The sequence below is a fragment of the Athene cunicularia genome (assembly GCF_003259725.1).
Source record: "Athene cunicularia isolate RWA chromosome 18 unlocalized genomic scaffold, athCun1 chr18_part1, whole genome shotgun sequence".
NCBI lineage: Eukaryota > Metazoa > Chordata > Aves > Strigiformes > Strigidae > Athene > Athene cunicularia.
Window position 1 is genome coordinate 8729307 of NW_020799123.1, and position 19798 is coordinate 8749104.

Below are 19798 nucleotides of genomic sequence, written 5' to 3' on the forward strand. Positions count from 1 at the left end.
TGTGCAAATTTATTCATCATTTAAAAATATGTTGAGCACTTCCACAGATGGGGTTTTGACAATAGCAAATTTAGATGTTCTTTAAATGTTCAAACTTAGAACTCACTAGGGAGACACAGATAGACAGCTCCTATTCTGCACTGGAGGTAAGTGAGAAATATGTTCCTCTGAAAACACCTAAGCAGAGTGATCAGCAGCTTTCAGCAAATAGTTCTTTATGAGTCATCTTTTTTCCCCAGTGGAGAAGGGCATCCCTCAAAATGTTTCATGCTTCAGCCTGGATGGGTATCCATGCTTCATCCAAAGAAACAGTCAGATAGTGGAAAAGTGAGATGTAGTTTCACAGCTACATTTTTGATTTTGTCTTTCTTTTCAGACCACAGTAAATATCGGTAGAATTAATTTTTTTTTTAATTAAATGTTTTTGCCGTTTCTCTTACAACAGCATTAAACAGGAGGGACATCGCAAAAGACAATGTAAAAAAAAAAACCCAGCCCATTCCTTTTAAATGCCGTATGTGGACAACAACTGACAATACATTGTACATTACAGTCCTGCGTGTTCCTGACTGCCATCTATTGGCATGCCCTCTGAAGTCTGCTCACAGGTACACAGGTGGACACAGCTGTTTCACAGAGCCTTCAACTTCCAGTTCCCACTGGAAGATTTTTCTCTGGCTTACAAGGAAACTCAGGCCATGCATGAAAGAGGGAAAGACATTAAGTCAAATTCATGAAAATGAAAAATAATACAATGTATAAAAATTTAACCACATTTTTTAGAATATTGGGTGAATATTTGATTCTATTAAATTCTTCTGCTTAGAGAGCTGGTCCAGAGATCCTTGCAGGCACACAGCAGGTCTCAGCTTTGACATGAAGTGAACAAACGAGTCAAACACCTCTTTCCTTGGATTCCAGATTCCTAGGGAGCAAATGTAACTGACAGTTCTGGAGCAATACAGGTGACTGGAAATTATTCTGATATGGAAAAAGAATCCAAACAAAAGCACATGCATTTAATGTGATACAGAGAAAGACGAGGGACAATCTAGCTGTTTTCTTAAAGCTTTTACTTAAATTAAGACTGGTGATGCTGTGATGTTAGTGATTGCCAGGGCACCAGTTATTCAGTACTTAGAAGCTTAAGCTATATATAGACAGAAACTGAGGAATTACAGCACTATTAAATGTTGACTGATGGTTTGAATCTCTTCTTGGTTTTTTGAGACCACTTGCAAAATTCACGTCTATTCTGAACATTAGGACTACGTAGTACTGGTTCAAGCTATTCTTTGCCTAGGAGCAAAACATTTTTACCAAATCTGAATTTGCTGCAAGGAAATTGTTTACAGTTGCCTATCGCTAAGATAATGAAAATATAAGCAAAAGGTTGTATTTGAGCATGTTTCTAAATGTTGCCTTTTGAAAGGTATATAGTGGGCATTGACTGAAATTTAGTATTGTGCTTCAAGAGACAAAGGTTCTTTATGCGATACTAACTGAAATTTAAGTGCTGGGCTTGGTTTGCCTTTTATTTTCCATTTTAGAGAGTTCTAAATTACAGAATGCTGGTCGCAAGCAATCAGTTTCCAGAAGCCTGAAGCACCTTTTCCATTCATCGAACAAATTTGTGAAGACTCTGAAACGGTTTGTCATCCATTTTATCTCCCAAAAGTTCTGAGTTTTATCTAGCAGTTGTTGCTCTTATGCAATAGTGAAAAAGCACCTTAGAAATATATGTCAAGATTCCACTACCAGTGAAACAGCAATCAATCAGAATGAACTTGAGAAATTTGCATATGTGTGAGACTGGTGCAGCTGATAGGAAAATAATGCTCCAGTTCCTACTGAAATCAATAGAATCTTTTAATTGTTACTGTTGGAAATATATTTGAATTGTAATGAGTGAAATATTCTGTGAAAACACAAAGTGGAGTTACTGTTGCTGCTCAGTAATGAAATGGTATTTATTTCATTCATAATATAAAATGCAGAGCTCAGATAACATGTTTTGATAGTCTATTGGCAACAAGCAACACATCAAGAATTCTCTAACATCTTTAGCTAGGTTTGCAACTCAGTGTGACCCAAACAACCCTCAGTCTTGATAATTTGTTTGAGCAAATGGAAGTTTCTTATGCTGGATTATTTCTTCTTTCATTGCCAGGAGTGTTCAGTTTGCTTTTTCTTCTTTGTATTTTGATAAGAGTTTGATTCTTTCAGAAGAGCTCTCCAGAGTCTTTAAATTCCCTAAGGCAACTACTTAACGTATGTAACTAATTGCAAGGGTAAATATTGAAAGGAATGATCTCTATAAACAGTTTTGCAGATATGCCGGCCAAATTACACTCAATTACACCAATGTAAATCCATAATAACCTGACTGATTTCAATTGAGTTACTTCAGATTTATTCTGAAGTAAACGAGGGTGGAACTAAGCCCATTAATGATAAAAAGTTTTAGTAAAATTTCTGATTTCTAAAGGGCATAAAGCCTCTATTTTGTACTGTTTACTCTGGCAAAATCCTTACTGAAACTGATGTCAGTAGCTTGCATAGATTCATAATTTCTTAGATTCTTGTAGTCTCGCATCATCTAAAGCAATAAGCTTCCCAAATATTTTTCAGAATTCACTGGCTGAAGTTGCCAGTGATGTATATAAGTTGCGTGATCTATATAACACAGAAGTTATGACCAGATGATTCAATCTGTCTCCTCAGAACTTAACATCTATGATTCTTTGACTAAAATTTGGCATGGATGTGAGTAGAAATGCAAGGCGTTTGACAATGTTTCCTTCTTTCTTTAGGGGACTCTACTTATCTGTTATATTTTTTCACAAAGACAATTTACTAGTAACCAATGAAGATCAAATCCCAATTGTGGAAATTGATGACTCTCACAGTAGCTCAGTTATGCAGGATTTCCTGTGGTTCACAAAGGTAACAGGAGCCTAATTTCATATATTGCTTCTGCAGATCTGTTGCTAGCAATGCACAGGCCTTAGCTCTTTGTTCTGAATATATGAAATGATGTCATTAAAAAGTTACATGATGAAGTGCTTTACCCTCACTCACGTTAAGATGCAAAACACTTATATGGGTTAAATTCCAACTGGGTCGCTGACAGTGGCACAATTACTCTTTTAAATGTATGATCCTACATAAGTGACTGCTGCTTGGGTACATAAAGATTTTATTAATATTTAGAGGAAGAGTCTAAAGGAATAACTAGAAGGTTTAATGTTGGTATTATGGTTATGCCATCATTCAAGGTATCTTCACACTTTTTATACCCCAAAGAACAGTAAATCAACTTTACACAATAATCCAAAGAGCAATTGAAGTAGGTGCATGATGTTTACAGAGAAACTTCTGTGTCTGATTCAGTATCTGTTTCATGTTTATATAGACAATACATTGCCATCCACAGAAACTCAAAATGAGCAATATCCACCAATTCTTCCTAGTCCAGAATGCTTTTAATTTCATTTCTGTTTTTGTAAATGCTGAGAACAAAAACTGATTGAACTGTATATATTTTTGCAGTTGTCTTGCATGTGGGATGATATCAGATGGCTAAGGCAGAATATGTCTATATCCGTGTCCTCATCAACAGCACTTCAATCCAGGCAAAAGATGCTTTCAGCAGCAGCACAGCTACAGGTTAGTTGCATTGCATATTTCTAGCTTTTAACTCAGTGACTTTCTGATCTCTAAGGGATAGTACTGCCAGCTGTCCTATGGTTCACCACTCCCCACTGGCCTGTTCTTTGGAGCAGCATTATCATCTACAATGAAATGAGCCACTGAGTCTCTCTTGCCAGCTGGAAGGAAGAAGTTACATTAAAAGTAGGAAAAAGAAAGGAAAGAAACAAAAGTGGCAGACAAAGAAACAAACAGACATGAACCAGTGAACAATGACCACAGATAAGCCTACGAGTTTGCAGATTGGGAATTCAAGAGTTATAATCCTAATATTTGCTGCTCAAAAGCCTCTTAGAAAGCCTATTCATTGTTAATTATTAATATATTAATAAAGCATTTAAACTCTGGGTAAGATTTAGCACTCCCTTGTGCTACATGGGAACCTGCAGCAGTAGGTAGCTTCTGTCCCCAACAGGAAGGACAAATAGACTGCGGAAGTTGCCAAAATAGCACTCTTGATTCACCCATAGCTTACAAACTGCTCAAGTACAGCTTCTAGGGCACAACTACACTGTTTGACAAGCAAGATGGCTATGCTGTTGTAGATTGTCAGCAGGGAAATAAAAATGAATCTTTCATTAAGTTATTAACTGAGCTGCCAAAATTCTAAAGGTGAAAATGTACCTTTGTGCAGAGAACCAGTCAGAGGCCTATTTAGACCCTTAAAAACAGGCTAAAAGAGATTAAGTGGTGCATAGATCTTGTGCCGAGCCCTCAGCGCAGTGGTGAGGACAGCAGCAGCACTACATGGACTATTCATATCATGGGAAGGTGTAGCAGTGACTCTCAGGATGCTTCCATTCCAACATGCGCTACAGATACCATCTGAGTGGTACTGAACAGGTCACTTAATCCGTCTGTGACTCAGTCCACTATTTGTTATGCAAATAATAGTTACACTTTCTCCAGCAGAACATTTTGACATTTATTGTAACGCTTCTGAAGAATGTATTTCATGATAACATGAAATCTCTAGCTGAAAGGCAGACATTCTCATAAAATACTTACTTTTGTGGCAAAATACATTTTCAAAAACATGTGCATGATTCTTGCAGAAAAGTATATCCAGGCCTCACTTTCTCCTACCTTTTGTTAGAAAAAAGTCACCAAAGCTTCCCAGAAAAATCTATGGTACAGTCATGGAATTAATGAAGATCTTCATATTGGTTGGCTCATGTATCAGCCATACGGCCATCCCTCGTTATTGCCAGTCTATGCAATAAGCTCGGTTTTATAGCAGCTATGAAAGCCAGATACTTTGTGGCCATTATTAAGAATATCCATGTGGGGTTTATTTTACATGTTTTGGCAAAGCATGCTGTACAGGAGAGTAGCCTTCCTGGGCAACCACCTGTCTTGACTGATTTCCCCAAAGTATCCCGAAATATATGGAATGCCAGTCTCCTGCACCTTTATTGGAGGACCACCTGTGTTAAGCAGCAGCTGTTTGTCAGTCCTTTGAGCTGTCACTAGGGAAAGTTTTAGCTATATCTGCTGAATGTTCCCTCTAGTGTGGTTAGCTCAGCTTAGGTAGCACATATTCCTTTGGTTAGCTCAGTTTCATTCCCTCTGTGCAGATTGTCTTTAACAGAGCATTGCTAGTATGCACGGACTGCACTCTGAGATAACCAAGGTTCCTAGTACATTGTGCTATTATTTGCTACCAGTGATGTTAAGAGCAGAGTTTGAAACACAGAGATAGACCAAATGTGTCCATGTGGTATATTGCTCTGTTGAATTTCTGGCAAATTTATTGTCCTTAACATTTGTTCTGTTAGCTTGGTCCCCCGATCAACGGAGGGATTGTCACCAATCTGCCAACATCTAACAGTGTGTGTGGCCTGATGGGATCCACCAATGGAAGGATCTCAGTAAAGTTTATACGGTTGAATAAATTTTATTGAGGCAGTTAATAGACTGACTCCACAAGAATTTAGGACAGAATGGAAAAGATCAGTGACAACACAGCTGCTAAGGGACCAGATCAGTGGATTCAGAGACAACAGGGACTGTAATTTTGCCTGTTGTTACCACTAGACAACTAAAGCAAACAAAACACAAGTGATGGGGTGCCAAACTAAGTAGACACAAAACTTTCTTAGGATATGAATTAGTCACATCTTCGTAATAGTAGGTACCCCCTTTCTCTGTGCTGGAATGCCATTCAGAATACACAGTCAGTGACAGTAAAATTTGTTTCATCTAGGCACATTCATAGGCTGCAGTGATTCATGTGACAATTAAATGGTTAACACCTACCTGCAATCATTTGTCCCACCTGTGGACACATGGATTAATACAAAATGTATACTCAAGACATCCAGTGTTAATCAGTTATGCAGCCTAACCTCAAAAGACAGAACAGCTAAAAAAAGAAGGGAGGTGTTGTGTAGACATCAACAGTATGCCCTGGAGTGGGATGCATAAAGCTGAAATAGCTAAGTTATGCCACATAAAGAACAGTCACTGTGCTGACTACCTAGAGTTTATAAACAATTTAATAATACAGTTTATAAATAAATATTGCCTGCTAAGTAGAGATAAATAATTTCAGGATAATCTATCCGTTTACAATGTCATTAAGTTAACGTATAGCACTTCCCTAAACAGACAATGTGCTATATTGTAAATTCAAGTTTTCATTTTAAACTACCCCCATCCCTACCCAGCTTACTGTAGACCTCTTGAAAAGTCACAAAGTAATGAGCATATTTTAAATGTTAGGCATTTTTCTCTAAGACATCTGTGAATCTCTTCAGTGGCTGGTCACTGGATTGAGTGTGTTTGCACCTATAAGCAGATGCTTTACTGTGTGAGAAAAGGGATTTTGACCAAAATATGTATTTTATGTGGAGTCTTTTAAAATTACTTTTCTTTAATCCTCACATATTTTCCTGGAGAGCTTTGCCCTACTAGTTTGTTAGTTTCTGCTGGTTTTGTCTAGCATATTCCTGGAATCTAAAGGAAAAGGGTCCATGTCTCTTCAAATCCTTCTGTGTTCCTTCACAAACACACTCCACAGTTTAGCTCCAGATTTACATTCAACATAGATATAAGGGCCTCTTGCATTTGTTGTTGAAAATAATGTGAATAATTTTTAAATGGAGAACAGAAAATGAAGATTATCATTAATGACCCTAACAGAAAACATTTGAAGTGTCTATTATGAATGATTTGGGGGCAGAGGAAGAATTTTATATCTCTGACATTTGGTTAGGGGGAGGTCAGGAGAGCACCGAGCTCTTTAGTAAGTTCAAATCAGAAAGGCTTCACTGATACCAAAGGAGTCACCACTAGAACAACACTGAGTGCTTTTGAGAAGTGCATGCTTTATCTTTACCTAACTGGGCAAAAATAGGAAGTTCTGTCCAAATAAGTGAATTATTTTGCAGTCATGGGGTCATAACAGTCTTTCTGATGTTCTCCATTAAATGTTGGTCTAAACACTGCTGGACCAAATACATCAGAGGATCCACAATTCAACCCACAAACTCAACCTCAGGAAAAACTTTTCCTTTCGCCAGTTGAATGATACAACTGTAGGACAAGGCTTTGAGAAACACTTTGTGTCTAGTTTCTCTTGAAGTCAATAGGACTGATATCAGTGAGCACAAAGTTATGTTTCAAAAAACCACTCTCTTGATATGCAATAAATAACTTTCATTCTATAATTTGTTTGTTTTCTAGAATTTGCTGGGAACTCACAACTTAGGCAGAGTTTTTTATGAGCCAATCAAGGATCGACATGGCAATATGCTGATAGTTACTATAAGAGAAGTGGAGAGTCTTTATTCATTTTTTAATGGCAAATGGATGCAGGTATCCAAACTACAAAGCCAGAGGAAATCCCTTTCAACTCCAGAGGAGCCAACAGCATTAGACATCTTGCTTATAACAATCCAGGTAGTGCTTTGCTTCTCTTACTCCATGTTATTTGCTTTTGTAAAGTCTGTGCCAGAGTCCTGATTTTTGGAAGAGTCTTGTAGAATTTTAGGCCTTAATCCAGTGCCCAATAAAATTAATGGCAAGGCTCCCGTTGAAAGCAAAGACTTATATTACTTCCAGTGGGTCTGGGATCAGATCCTTAATATGTAAAATATCCATGAGATTCTAAATTACTTCAAAGTCCTAGCAGAGAATAGTAGTTTCTATCAGTTTCGGGAAACCATGCTATAGAATTCTGTAGCAAGGGATATAAAAACCTTTAAAATTCTCTGGGATGTTCTTAAGCACCTATACAGACACTTACATTTTCTACACTCCATAAGATTTTTCCATCCAACCTTGAACACTAAATCTAGGTTTAAAACTTTACTGTTCTATTTAATAAACTTGTTCTGTGGGGTTCAGAGTTCCTTGGAGCCTGTTATAGTTGCTAAAGAATTCTTTACTGACCACAACCCTTCTTTAATTTCTGCCTAACATGCCCCTAGACTTCACAATTAGAACAATACCAAGGTGAGGATTGATCTTGGAAGTCGCTTTGCTTAGTCAGATCAGTTAATATCATTGAGAGCCATGGGGTTTCAGCCCTTCGAGCATCAGGGTATCTGCAAACTCATGTTAGACAGTTCACATAAAGATTAATACATGTTTTCTGTAGGTAACAGCAACCTATTTGTCACAAAATGTCAGTAGCCAATCTCTCTAAAACTCAGTTGCATGGTTACCCAAAATGCTACAAAACAAGTCATTGTCTTAGTCCCTTCTTTAGCACCCTCAACTAGACGATGACTCCTGTGATTAATTTCTGAATTAGAGGCACTTTCCTGAGCACAGACTGCTTTTCGTACCGGAAACTGACAGGCAATCAAAATATACATTACCAGGTTTTAGGAACGTTAAAAAATTTCCAAAAGACAATAAAACTTACCTGATCTATGTTAGATTTAATGTATTAAAATGTGTTAAAGGTGTAGAAAAATGTCAATCTGGGCAAAAGTTTTATATTAGGAAACCCAAAATACAGGCCTGATCAGATTTCCACAGAGATCCTAGTGGAAAAAATGTTCCCCTAATGGTTTACACATTCCTATCTAATGCCCACCCTTTCTTCTATTACTTGTTTAATCATCGAATGGGTATTTTGTTCATGAAGTGCTTGTGAAAATGAGGGTCTAATTGCATAGGTCAGAGCCAAGCATAGCACTGTCAGATAATTTGATGGTTCCAAGAGTAAAGGCATAAGGCCAGGTGTCTTAATCCTCACCCACTGCAGAAGCACACATTTCTCAGGATGGCAGCAGACATCATTTTTAGGGTAGTTTTGGGGAACTGCTTGCTATACATAGCCTTGAAAATGTCTCCTGGCTTCAGCAAATACACCATCATTATTAATTCCTTTTAATCTCTCTTTGTTAATAAAGATATTGAGAAAACACAGCCACTAATTAAATTTTGCAAACCACCAACTCCCATGGTCATAGAGATCTTGCTTTTGACAGCAGGTGATACAGAACAGGTTTTTGAGAGATGTAAGTTGGGACCCTACAGGGATTTCTTTGGTGACAGTATGGGCTTACGCAGCCGTTCTCCTCCACCTTCCCCAGGTAATAGTTTTTTCCCAATGCTGCTCTGCTACACACCAAACGTCAACCAGGGAACTGCTCTGGCTGAAAGATGACTGCTCCTTTTCCCAAGTTGCTTTTCAGCTGAATCAGTTCCCCAACCCAGCTCACTGCTGAAATGATCAGACAGGAGTGCAGAGGTGGGTGTTATTTAAGCTAGTTTAAATACTCCACTTGTAGAAGATTGAAACCTCAGGTTTTTAGAGCCAATCCCTGCATGACGTGGAGAGCTTAGAGAACCCGTGTATGGCTTTAAGTAAAAAGCTGTCAAAGTGCATCCAAACTACCAGAGATTATTTATATGCTTAAGCATGTGCTTAAATGCTTTGTGAATTGGGAACACTGTTGAAACAAAAAGACGGCTGTAAAAACATTTGTTTCTTTTTGATCCCAAATTCTTCCGCTTATGTGGAAAAAAAATGAGATTTTTATGTAGGACTGTTTCTCTTAAAACAGGACATACTTTCCTATCACAAACGAAGTCAGCAACGCCTCCCTCCTGGCTTGTATCTGGGTTACCTTAAACTCTGCAGTTCTGTGGATCAAATCAAAGTGCTTGTGTTGCAGAAGTTGCCTAATGTCCTGTGTCATGTTAAAATCCGAGACAACAGCAATGTCTCCAAGTAAGTGAATATGTACGTATTGACACACACATATGTGGAGAGAGAACTTGTTTTAAGTTTGAAACAACTGATCAAATTTAAATGCTAAGGCAATTTTTGCAGTTTCAAAACTGTAGGTGCCAGCAAAGTTTGGCTCAGGTGTGTACCAGCCCCGAGATCAGCGCTGAACTGAACAGGTGCACCTGTGTGTTTCCAGCAAGCTGAAGGCCTATCCAGAACACGTGCGTGTGAGCCCACGGGTTTCTAAGGACAGTGTTCTCTGGTTGCTCCAATTCTGCACAGTGGTAATGATCTTCCATATATCCGTTAGGAAGATCATAGCCTGCAGCCCTGGTTCGGCCTCCAGTGAATTCGACGTCACCCTTTTTATTGATTTTCACTCACCATGGGGTGCTGGTGTAGGTGATTTTTCTGTATATTCTCCTATGCATTATCTGGTTTCTTACTCTAATCCACACAAGCATACAGCAATTGAAAACACATATGTGGACAAACGCTGTCAGCCATTGAACTGTTGTGCTCTGGGAAAGCCATCTTCCTCTTCATCCATTGTTTCCCTTATCTATTGGGCAAGTGCACTTATTTGTACTGCTTAGTCCTTGCCTAGTGGGCAACACATTTTCTTGGCTTTTTTCTGGAGCTTTTTAATCCTATATCATTTCAGCAACCAGCTGATAATTTTGCATATGGAAAAAGGAGCTGGATATCTATATGGGTAACAAGGATATCCAGAATGTAGTAGTTAATACTAACAAAGATTTTGGAAGGAATATAAAGCCTAGTGCTTCAGAGTTTATAATAATCTCTGACTCTTGAATTTTAAGATCAGATCTTTATTTAGGAGCAAACTGTACCACATCTATTACTCGTCTTGTAGTGGCGTTTCCTGTACTTTTTTTCTTGAATGTTTGGTGCTGGCTGCTTTTCAAGACTGAATACTGGGCAGGGTGAATTAAGGATTTGATCCAGAAAGATGATTCCCATGTTTATCAGCTCTAGAATGGATCTATGTCGAGCAAACCAGGAAGTTCTTTGGCTCCAGTGAGTACAAGAGAGTCTGTCCCAGAAATTAAACTTCCTGCTAATTGTCACTGTTGTCATTTCCAATGTATGCTTTCTAAAATATTGTGGTAGATAGGGAATTATGTGAAAAAGAAAACCTGGATTGAGAAGCGTTAGTGAAATATTTCAAAGGCAGTTGGACTTCCAGAGGTTTGCAAGGAATGTTCAGCCTGATGTACATGTGCTAGAAAAATTAAACTTTTCAAAGTTAGAATTTTAACCACAAACAATCAAGATTGCACAAGTTTAGAATGTTTTGCTATATGAGGATTAAACTATCAACAGATCCCAAATGCACATACATTGAATTCCTGCTTGTGCACTGAACTTTTGTTATATTTCTAATTTTAACTTGACTCAACATACAGAGATGAGTGGGAATGGATCCAAACACTTTCTGGCTCAGAATCTGTGGAAAGTATGGATCATACTTCAGACTGCCCTACTCAATTGTTCTTGTATGAGCTCCAGATGGCAGTGAAAGCTCTCCTTAAACAGATCAATCTACCTCTGCATCAGGTATTTTCCTTTGTGGTATTTATCACCTTTTTAAAAACTGATTCTTAAGAACACTAAAAGCTACAAATTGTGTAACTTGCAGATAGGGATTAAATGTTAATGGTTGCAAGAAAAGAAAAGCTGAGTTGTATTCCATTATTCTAAGTGTGTGTAAAGGAACATCTTCAATAAAACAGTTATTTTCCTGGATACCTGAACATATAAGGTTTAAGAGACAAATCTTCAATTAGCTTCTATTTTTGCATCTGTTAGCATATTTGTGCATCTTCAGGCAGGTGCAAATAAGCACTTTTGCAGGAAACTAGTAGTTGCAAGCACCTTTAACCAGCTGGCAAAGAAAAACAGGTATTTTTCCAGGTGGGCAGAGCAATTGACTGTTCTTTTGGAAGTAGTGAGGGTGTAGGAAGAGCCTGCTGAAGACACACACAGATAAACGTAGCACTTCTAAAACACATAGCACCAGACCTCCAGATTGCTGTGGGTGAGGAGAGGTATCTGGCTTCTGGCTTTACATTTAGGTACAAGAAATGCATATGTGAATAAATAAAGTCAAGGAGGATAATCTATGATGTGAAAGATCCATGAAAAAATAAGCTAAGGAGTTTGTTTCTTGTTTACATGAATTCCATTTTATTTTGGTCTACAAGGGTAAAGAGTGCTTAAAGTAGAAGTAAATCATCTTTATATTCGCTTCAAGGTCTATTTGTGCAGCTAGAAAGATGTGGCCTTAAAATAAATTAATCTGGTTCTACATTTCTTGATTTTGAAAGGTTTAGGTTTTTGCTTTTAAAAAGAAATCCATCAGTGCTGCACCTTCTGGCCTGGGAAGAGCCAAGTAAGACTCAAGTAAATCCAAAATTGAGACAGATGGTGTGTGCTGCCTTGTGGGCAGTCACCCTAATTCAATAGGGCTCTGTACAGGTCTCTTTGCTAGTGTATTTTCTTGGAGGTTATAGCTTTTGTGCTTGTCCTTTTTTTTTTTTTTTGAGCTAGGGACTAAAATATTTAAATCAATGTGCAATATGTTCCTTAGGCTGCAGCTCAGACAGGCATTTAAGCTCATCTATTCTGCGTAAGAGATAGACATAAACATGACCTTGCAGTTAAACACAGTTGTAAATGTTTTGATGACTCAAGACCAAACTTCTATGTTAATGAATTGAAATTTTAATTCAATAGATTTATTTATGTATTTTTATTATTTTTGTGGTAAGCAGAATCATGGACAGTGACACTGGTGCATACTGGTGCTCTACAGCAGCCTCAGGCCAACTCCTGTGTGTGCCATTTTCTCTTGCTGCAGCACTTGTTAAACCTTTTCAGTGCTGTGTTGAGGGAGAGCTGCATATTTCTCTTAACCAACCCTAAATTGAATCTTAAAGGTTTTTAATTGAATCCATTTTCATGTTTTCACATAATTATGCAATCATAATCTTGAAAAGCACATGGCATGTGATCATTTTCTGCCTAATAAGAAACATAAATGTTGTTTTCAGGGGGGCTGTGCCTGTGTGTGTTGTTTTAATGTGGAACATTGCAGCTTTAAATCTTTATTTTATGTAGTGACATGAACCCACATTTAGCCCCCCCCTCCCAAATATTTATGTTTTATAAAAATTCCGAGCTTGATGTTGTGCAAATTTTCTTTAATGTTTTATATCATTTGGGGTGTTGTTTATATAAGTGCCATGTTGTAATTCTCTCCTATTTCTTCCCCCCCGCGCGTGTCCCTCTACAGGCTAAGCACTTCCGTCTGTATACACAGGAGGTGTTGGAACTGGGTCACAATGTCTCCTTTCTTCTCCTGCTCCCCGCCTCAGACGACGTCTGCACTGCCCCAGGACAGAATAATCCTTACACCCCACACTCAGGATTTCTTAACCTCCCTCTTCAGATGTTTGAACTTGGTATAGTAGCTTGCTTCACCTAGAAATATTAACCCAGTCTCCTTATAATAAAATCACAAAGTTGTATCTGTTTTCCCCCTTGTCCCAGTGGAGAGTCAATAAATCACATGATGGCGTTGGCAACAACACTACCTATAACTGTGTACAAGTTATAGAGAGAGCAGAGCAGTTAAAGCATATACTGTAGCAATCGTTATTGAAATGCAAAGCATAGAGCAAAGCCCACAGTTATCCACTATGTGTCTATAAGCTTATTTGGATGATGTTCTTTAAAAATCAGAACCAAAGAATTACACACAACATAGCAAGGCTGGAGTGTGAAAGGAGGTGCAAAAAAAACATCCCTCTAAATTGTCACAAGAATAATCACCAGTTTTGTAGAAGAGAATTTTTGTAGTTCATGATTGCAGATAGTCCTGCTTCAGGTCTGATTCCCTCACAACTTTGTGAAGGGTCTGACTGGAGTTTCCCGTGTGAGGGTCATCTTTTTCCTTCTGATTCCTGGAAAAATGCAGAGAGTCAGTCATTGCTGTGGTGCAGGAAAATCCTGTTGTGAAAAATGCCAAAGCACTGGATTTTAATCTATTTCTGCAGGGAGCACATCCTCTGCTGTAGCAGATTCAGCCCTCTTGTTCCACTGCATTGCTGACTGGGTAAGAATTCCCCAAAACAGAGTTTTCCAGCTGTCTCACAGAAGGCATAAGATGCTTTAGCTTCAAGGTCCTCTAGTCCTCATTTCTTCTTCTTTGGTCCACAGAGAAAAGAAAGGTTCCACATAAAAGCAGCTCATAAAGACTTAATAGTTCTTTTTAGAAAGAATATTGAAAGTATGGGGACTGCTGAGCCTTGCAGGAGCCTTAGTCTCCTGTTTCTTCTGGCCTGTAAAACCGGATCTTTCTTTCCTCTGCCTTGGAGAAGAGAAAAAGATTTGAGCCAAAACTGATGGAGTCAGTACACAAAGACTCACTACAGAATAAGTCTCACGTGGCAACTGTGTCCTCAGTGATACCTCTCTTAGGTGTTTATGTGGCACCATTACCAGCACCACCCTATTTCCTACATATCATTGCTAAGTGCTGCTAGAGTCATTAATGTAGAAGAATGATGATTAGATGTTAATGGAGGATCTTACCAAGACTCCATTTGTGTAGTCACAATAGATCCATGACCTACAGCAATCCAGCAACACAAAATTCATTTGGATTGTGCAGGGATATACAATTGTGTTTATGCCCCATCAGCCAGAGCACATGAAGTGGTGCCTGTGACAACTCTGGGTTTTCATGCTGGTTGTGGGAGGACAGATGACAGCTGAGCTGCCATAAAATTATGAGTGGTACAGACAGACAATACATGAGCTGGTGTAGTCTGACAAGGAAAAGTAACCCCTTCAAAAGAAAGCTAACGTAATTGAACTAGAAGAGTTAGTTCAGTGCTTTGGGTCATATGGCCACAGCTGTAGTGCCCTAAAGCCAGAATTACTATCTTGTTGACACACAACCCTGAAGTCGACAGTTAGACTCTGTGTACTGAGCATGTCATTTCTCCCTGTGAGAGGTGACTGCTGCACTCACTGTGCAAATTAATGTATGAAGCAAATTCATCTCTGCTGAAATTAATCTCCACACTAGAGGTTTTGCAGACTATTTAACTCTCTTTATGTGGCACAAAGGCCAGGGGCAAGAGTCATTCTAACTTCTGGGACACAGTTTGCATCAGGCTGACAAAGCAACAGACACTGAAGGGGATGATGTACAGATAAACATGCAACAGAGTGATTTCAAATGGCATTCTGGGTGCAGACCTCTGTTTAGCAATGTTGCTGCAGTGGGAAAGCTGTTCATGGTGGAGAAAACAGTATGGAAAGCTGCATTTTACTTTTGAGGGTTTTTTTTTTAAGTAAGCAATCATCTGGCCAAAGGCAGATGACATTTCTGTGTGACTTATTATATATGTATCCCTGATGTTCTATAAAGTGACTGTGATTCACATCTCAAATATTAGAAGCTTCCATTCCCCATTAGCTGGTGGCTACCAACTATATAATTGCATAACCACAAAAGACTATGTTGAAGTAACATTTGTTAAAGTAACATTAAAGGGTCTGACTTAAAACCACAAAGGCTAGAAACTTCAGCACTGAAGCTGAAACCGCGGCTGTAATTCACTCAAGAGTCCACCACATATGGCATATATACTGTAAGACCACACACTATTCAGCCTAGATCCCTGCCATATCTAGGCATCATTGAGAAACCAGAGGTAGAATCCTTTCTTTCCTTGTTTTTGTGGGATTTCTATCTTTAGATTAGGGCCTTTATTGTCATGCTAATGATGTTTCTGTGATTGGATTCCTTAGTTTGAGAAATTCTTCTCAATTATTCTTATCATGTTTTTTATAAGGGATAAGTAGACATGTGACACTGTTTTTATTTCTTTTTTGATATTTATGAGAAGAACATACACAATTTACACTTGAAACACCTTGAAAAATATCATGTCACAATCCAGAAAAGTAGCACTAGTAAGTCAACTGGCATTCTCTCATTCACTGCTATAACAAGATCACGCTGCATGCCTGCATTTATTGAATCACCAATGAATAGGGAAGTATTTCTGAAAACTTGTTCTCCCTCAGCAAGTTTCAGTATGTCTGTACTGCAGTTTGTAGGGGTAACTGGTAAGTTTTGCCTGAGCGAGTTCAGGTTCTGGAATAACGTAGCTTTAAGAGGCCAGGTAAATTAACATTCGTGAAGCTCCATGGCACTGTAGCTGTTCTGCCTCCGTTACCTAGTTACCTCTTTTAGAGGTAGCTCAGATAGCTCTGGGCTACTCCATAGTCAAATAACACAAAGCAAGAGGTCATGCCTGAACCTTCTGTGCGACATTTCTGCAGGAGAGTTCAGAGGATGATGTGTGGTAACACCTAGAAGTTTTAATTGTTTCACCCAAATTGTGGTATCACGGAAATGCTTTTACTGTTGAGTGATTTACATTTAAGCTACTGATTTAAGCTAGCCTAGCCCAAGAGAAAGTAATCATTCTTTGAAATGATATTTTCTTTCTGAAACAATTAAAAAAAAAGTAATGCCATTTTCCAGTCATGTCACTACTTTCTTGATAAAAGAAATTATGATCTATAAAAGCCTCAGAAACAGCTTTTCTGATTAAAGCCATCAAGGGCAAGAAAGCCTCTGGAGTTGCATACTAAGGACCTGATTAGCCTTTCACTTAGATATAAATTAGAAGTGACTCTTTTGAAATCAGTGAAGTTACAGAGTAAATCCAGTGTAAATGAGAGAAGAATTAGAGCCTGTAATATTTATTTCTAGCTTAAAGTAACCCATCCAGAGTTAGTAATTATATTTAATAAAATTTGTGTTCTGAAAGCTAAGGATTTCATATATCATAACCAGAACATAACAATGTTTCCTTTGCACTTGGTCTTTTCACAGTTCATTTTTGCTGTTACAAGGAAAAATTTATAAGCCTGTATTGCCGCCTTTCTGCTGTCATAGAGCTGGACTCTCTGAAAACCCAGCAATCCCTAAGGGAAGCAATTTCAGACAGTGAAGTCGCTGCAGCCAAACAAAGACACCAGCAAGTTATAGACTACATACAGGTAATAGTCTGTTTCTGGCTATTCCAAGGAGATTTTAAGGTGGCTTTCTTAAAAATTGCATAGGGTTGTAATTTGAAATCTAAATGGAGAATTATTCACAGACATCATAAAAAGAGTAGTTGTATCAAAAGTGCAATTCTGTTTTTATGAAATTCAAACCCAGAACATGATTTCCTTAGTTGTTGCTTTTATACAAGGATTTTTATGGGTAAAATCAAATGACAGTTATACTAGACTGTTATAAAGAAATGTGTCAGTCTGCTTGTAAAACTTGCTCCCATCTAATGTGAGGTAGGCTAGCACCATGCTTGTGCATTCATTTGTGTAACCATTTTTCTCTGTCTTTGTGAATTGAGGACATTTTTCACCATGATAAGTTGCCAATTAAACAAATTAAAATGAAAATTCAGACTAGGTTGTGGAGACAATCTTCATCAATAATATCACAGTGAGGAAAGCAGCTCTGCATTTAAGATGGCAAGCTAGCCCCAAAAGCATCTGTAAGTCTGTCCAGCACCGTGCAGTGATATTGCTTCAGTCCCCCGACACAGAAGGATCACAAATGTTATCAGACTTGTCTCATTTGCTTATTCTCTCTCTCACACTGATTTTCCCGTACTGTTCCCAGATCAGGACTTTACCTACTCAGTTCAGGGATCTTTGAAGGACACTTCATTGTGCAGCACGGCAAGGCCTGCCCTTTTGCAAACCTTTTTGGCAATTGTTTTTTTATAGATAAAACTCAAGACCTTTGCAGAGTGCACCTATGGACATGGTTGATCTGTCTTTCTACAGGGGAGGTGCAGATAAATTTACAGCTCTATATTCTTAATATTCAAGCAACCTTTTGTTGGCATAGGAGCCGAGACAAACATTTATCCCATTGATAATATGTTTGGCCCTCTACAATTACACAGAAGATGATAATATTTCTGTTACTCTTTGCTTTGAATTGAGATCCCCTTTGCCTTGTCCACTTTGGAGCTTCTGGCAACCTGCAGGGGAGCAGAAAGGAATGTTCCATTGTACTTCCACCACTCAATCATCTCCTTCCACCCCATCTTCCCATCTTACACTCAGAAAATCTAGCTGTTTCCCAGTGTGCAGGAGAATTTGGAAAATGTCTATCTTTCACAGCAAAAACAAGTACATATGTATTAATATGCATGTGCTGTATAGACAGTTCTGTATTCCTCTTCTTCAAAGTGTTTGTGTCACATATATACACTGGGAAAACATGGCAGAACATTTTAAACTTCAGTGTTTTGTGCTGAATTATTGTGACAGTGTATTAGCCTTGTCAGGTTTCCTCTCAAATGAAAACCAGCTGTATTCCACCTATTGGCAAAAATATCTCAGCCCACCACATACCGCAATCTTCAGTGGTGACCACAAAACCGCAAGAGCATTTGTGTGATCCTAGATCTAAGACAGTGTTGAAGTCACTACACAAACCAAACATTGTAAAGAGCAAGGGAGTCTATATAAATGCAGTTCTGAAAAGGAGTCAGAGGGCAACTGAAAAGTAAAAATTAAAAAACACAACAAAACAAAACAAAAAACACAACAATATCAGCAGATAAGGTACTTGGAGACTTTACCAGAATGTTACACAGCAAGAAATCTACAGACACTGAAACTACAACTGAAGTTAAGTTGTAATTTATATAGCGTAATGCTTCAAATGTTCCTAAATTGTAGAACTATAGTTCATTAAAATGACTGGTCCATTGTCCCAGGAGACACTGCAGAATGTCATCAGAGAGAAAACTGACAGGATTTGCATTTAATTAAACTTCATGCAGTATGATTTTTGTTTGGGGTTGAGGGAAGATCACAGACAGGAAATATAAAAACTCCAAAATCAAGTAGGTGAGAAGTTTGCTCTTCATGGAGCTACACAGAAGTCTTGAAATGATGTAGGATTATGAATTAATCTCTGAACCATTTGATATCCTTATCAGGGTATATTCTTAGCTCAATTAACTCAGTAGCAAGGCTTGCACTGACATCATTGGAATCGGGATTTCACCTTTACAGAAAAATGGCCATACTAGGTCAAAAGATCCATCTATCCAGCTACCCTGTCTCCAACACGGCTCATCAAGAACTGCCCTAGCTAATCTGGCATCGACAGTATCCTTTGGCAATAAATTTCACACTTTGAATGTGCATTTTGTGAAGAAGTCTCTCCAGCTAAGAGTATGTGCTGGAGAACTCGTCTTAGAGTATATCAGTCTGCAGACTCCCTTTTCACTGATCCCTCTGTTACTTCCCAGTTTGATAATACTCACTGCTCACAGTACTGCCTATCCATTTACTGAGCCCGGGCTCTCATTTTGCATTCTTGCAGAATGTAGCTTGTGTAACTGCAAAGCAGTTTCCCTCAAACACTGCAATATTAATACGAAGGCTCACTTATTTAAATGCAGAATCTTCTATAGGAAAAGTACAATGAAGGTTCTGGAAAGGATACTGCAGCAGCAGGATATTATACCCACAGCTACGTCCTTTGCTGGTTGCAGCAACATTTTCTCAGTCATCAAAGATCTCGAATTGCTTGAAGATGTTAAAGTTGTTCCAGAACCAAAAGACTCTCAAGACCCACATTAAATAGCATCTTTCCTCTCTGCATAGATACTTAAAGCAATACCCTGCTATTGATTTAGGCACTTGTCTCTTATTGCCATCAACAGGCACGTGTTAGAACTGTCTTAGTGTAGATTTATACCATTAAAACATATGCAGACCAAAATGATGATAAGGAGGAAACCTGCAGTCTGGTTC

The 19798-nt window shown here is 38.4% G+C and overlaps 1 protein-coding gene across 1 annotated transcript in view; it reads left to right on the forward strand.

Moving 5' to 3' along the window:
* The window catches only part of ANKFN1 (ankyrin repeat and fibronectin type III domain containing 1), a 63029-nt gene that overhangs the window by 39353 nt on the left and 3878 nt on the right, over window positions 1-19798 (forward strand). Inside the window, exons 8-15 of the mRNA XM_026861086.1 lie at window positions 1551-1650; window positions 2814-2946; window positions 3553-3669; window positions 7399-7614; window positions 9735-9901; window positions 11332-11482; window positions 13221-13389; window positions 16845-17011. Coding sequence (XP_026716887.1) covers window positions 1551-1650; window positions 2814-2946; window positions 3553-3669; window positions 7399-7614; window positions 9735-9901; window positions 11332-11482; window positions 13221-13389; window positions 16845-17011 — 1220 coding nt within the window. The remainder of the gene's footprint in view (window positions 1-1550; window positions 1651-2813; window positions 2947-3552; window positions 3670-7398; window positions 7615-9734; window positions 9902-11331; window positions 11483-13220; window positions 13390-16844; window positions 17012-19798) is intronic.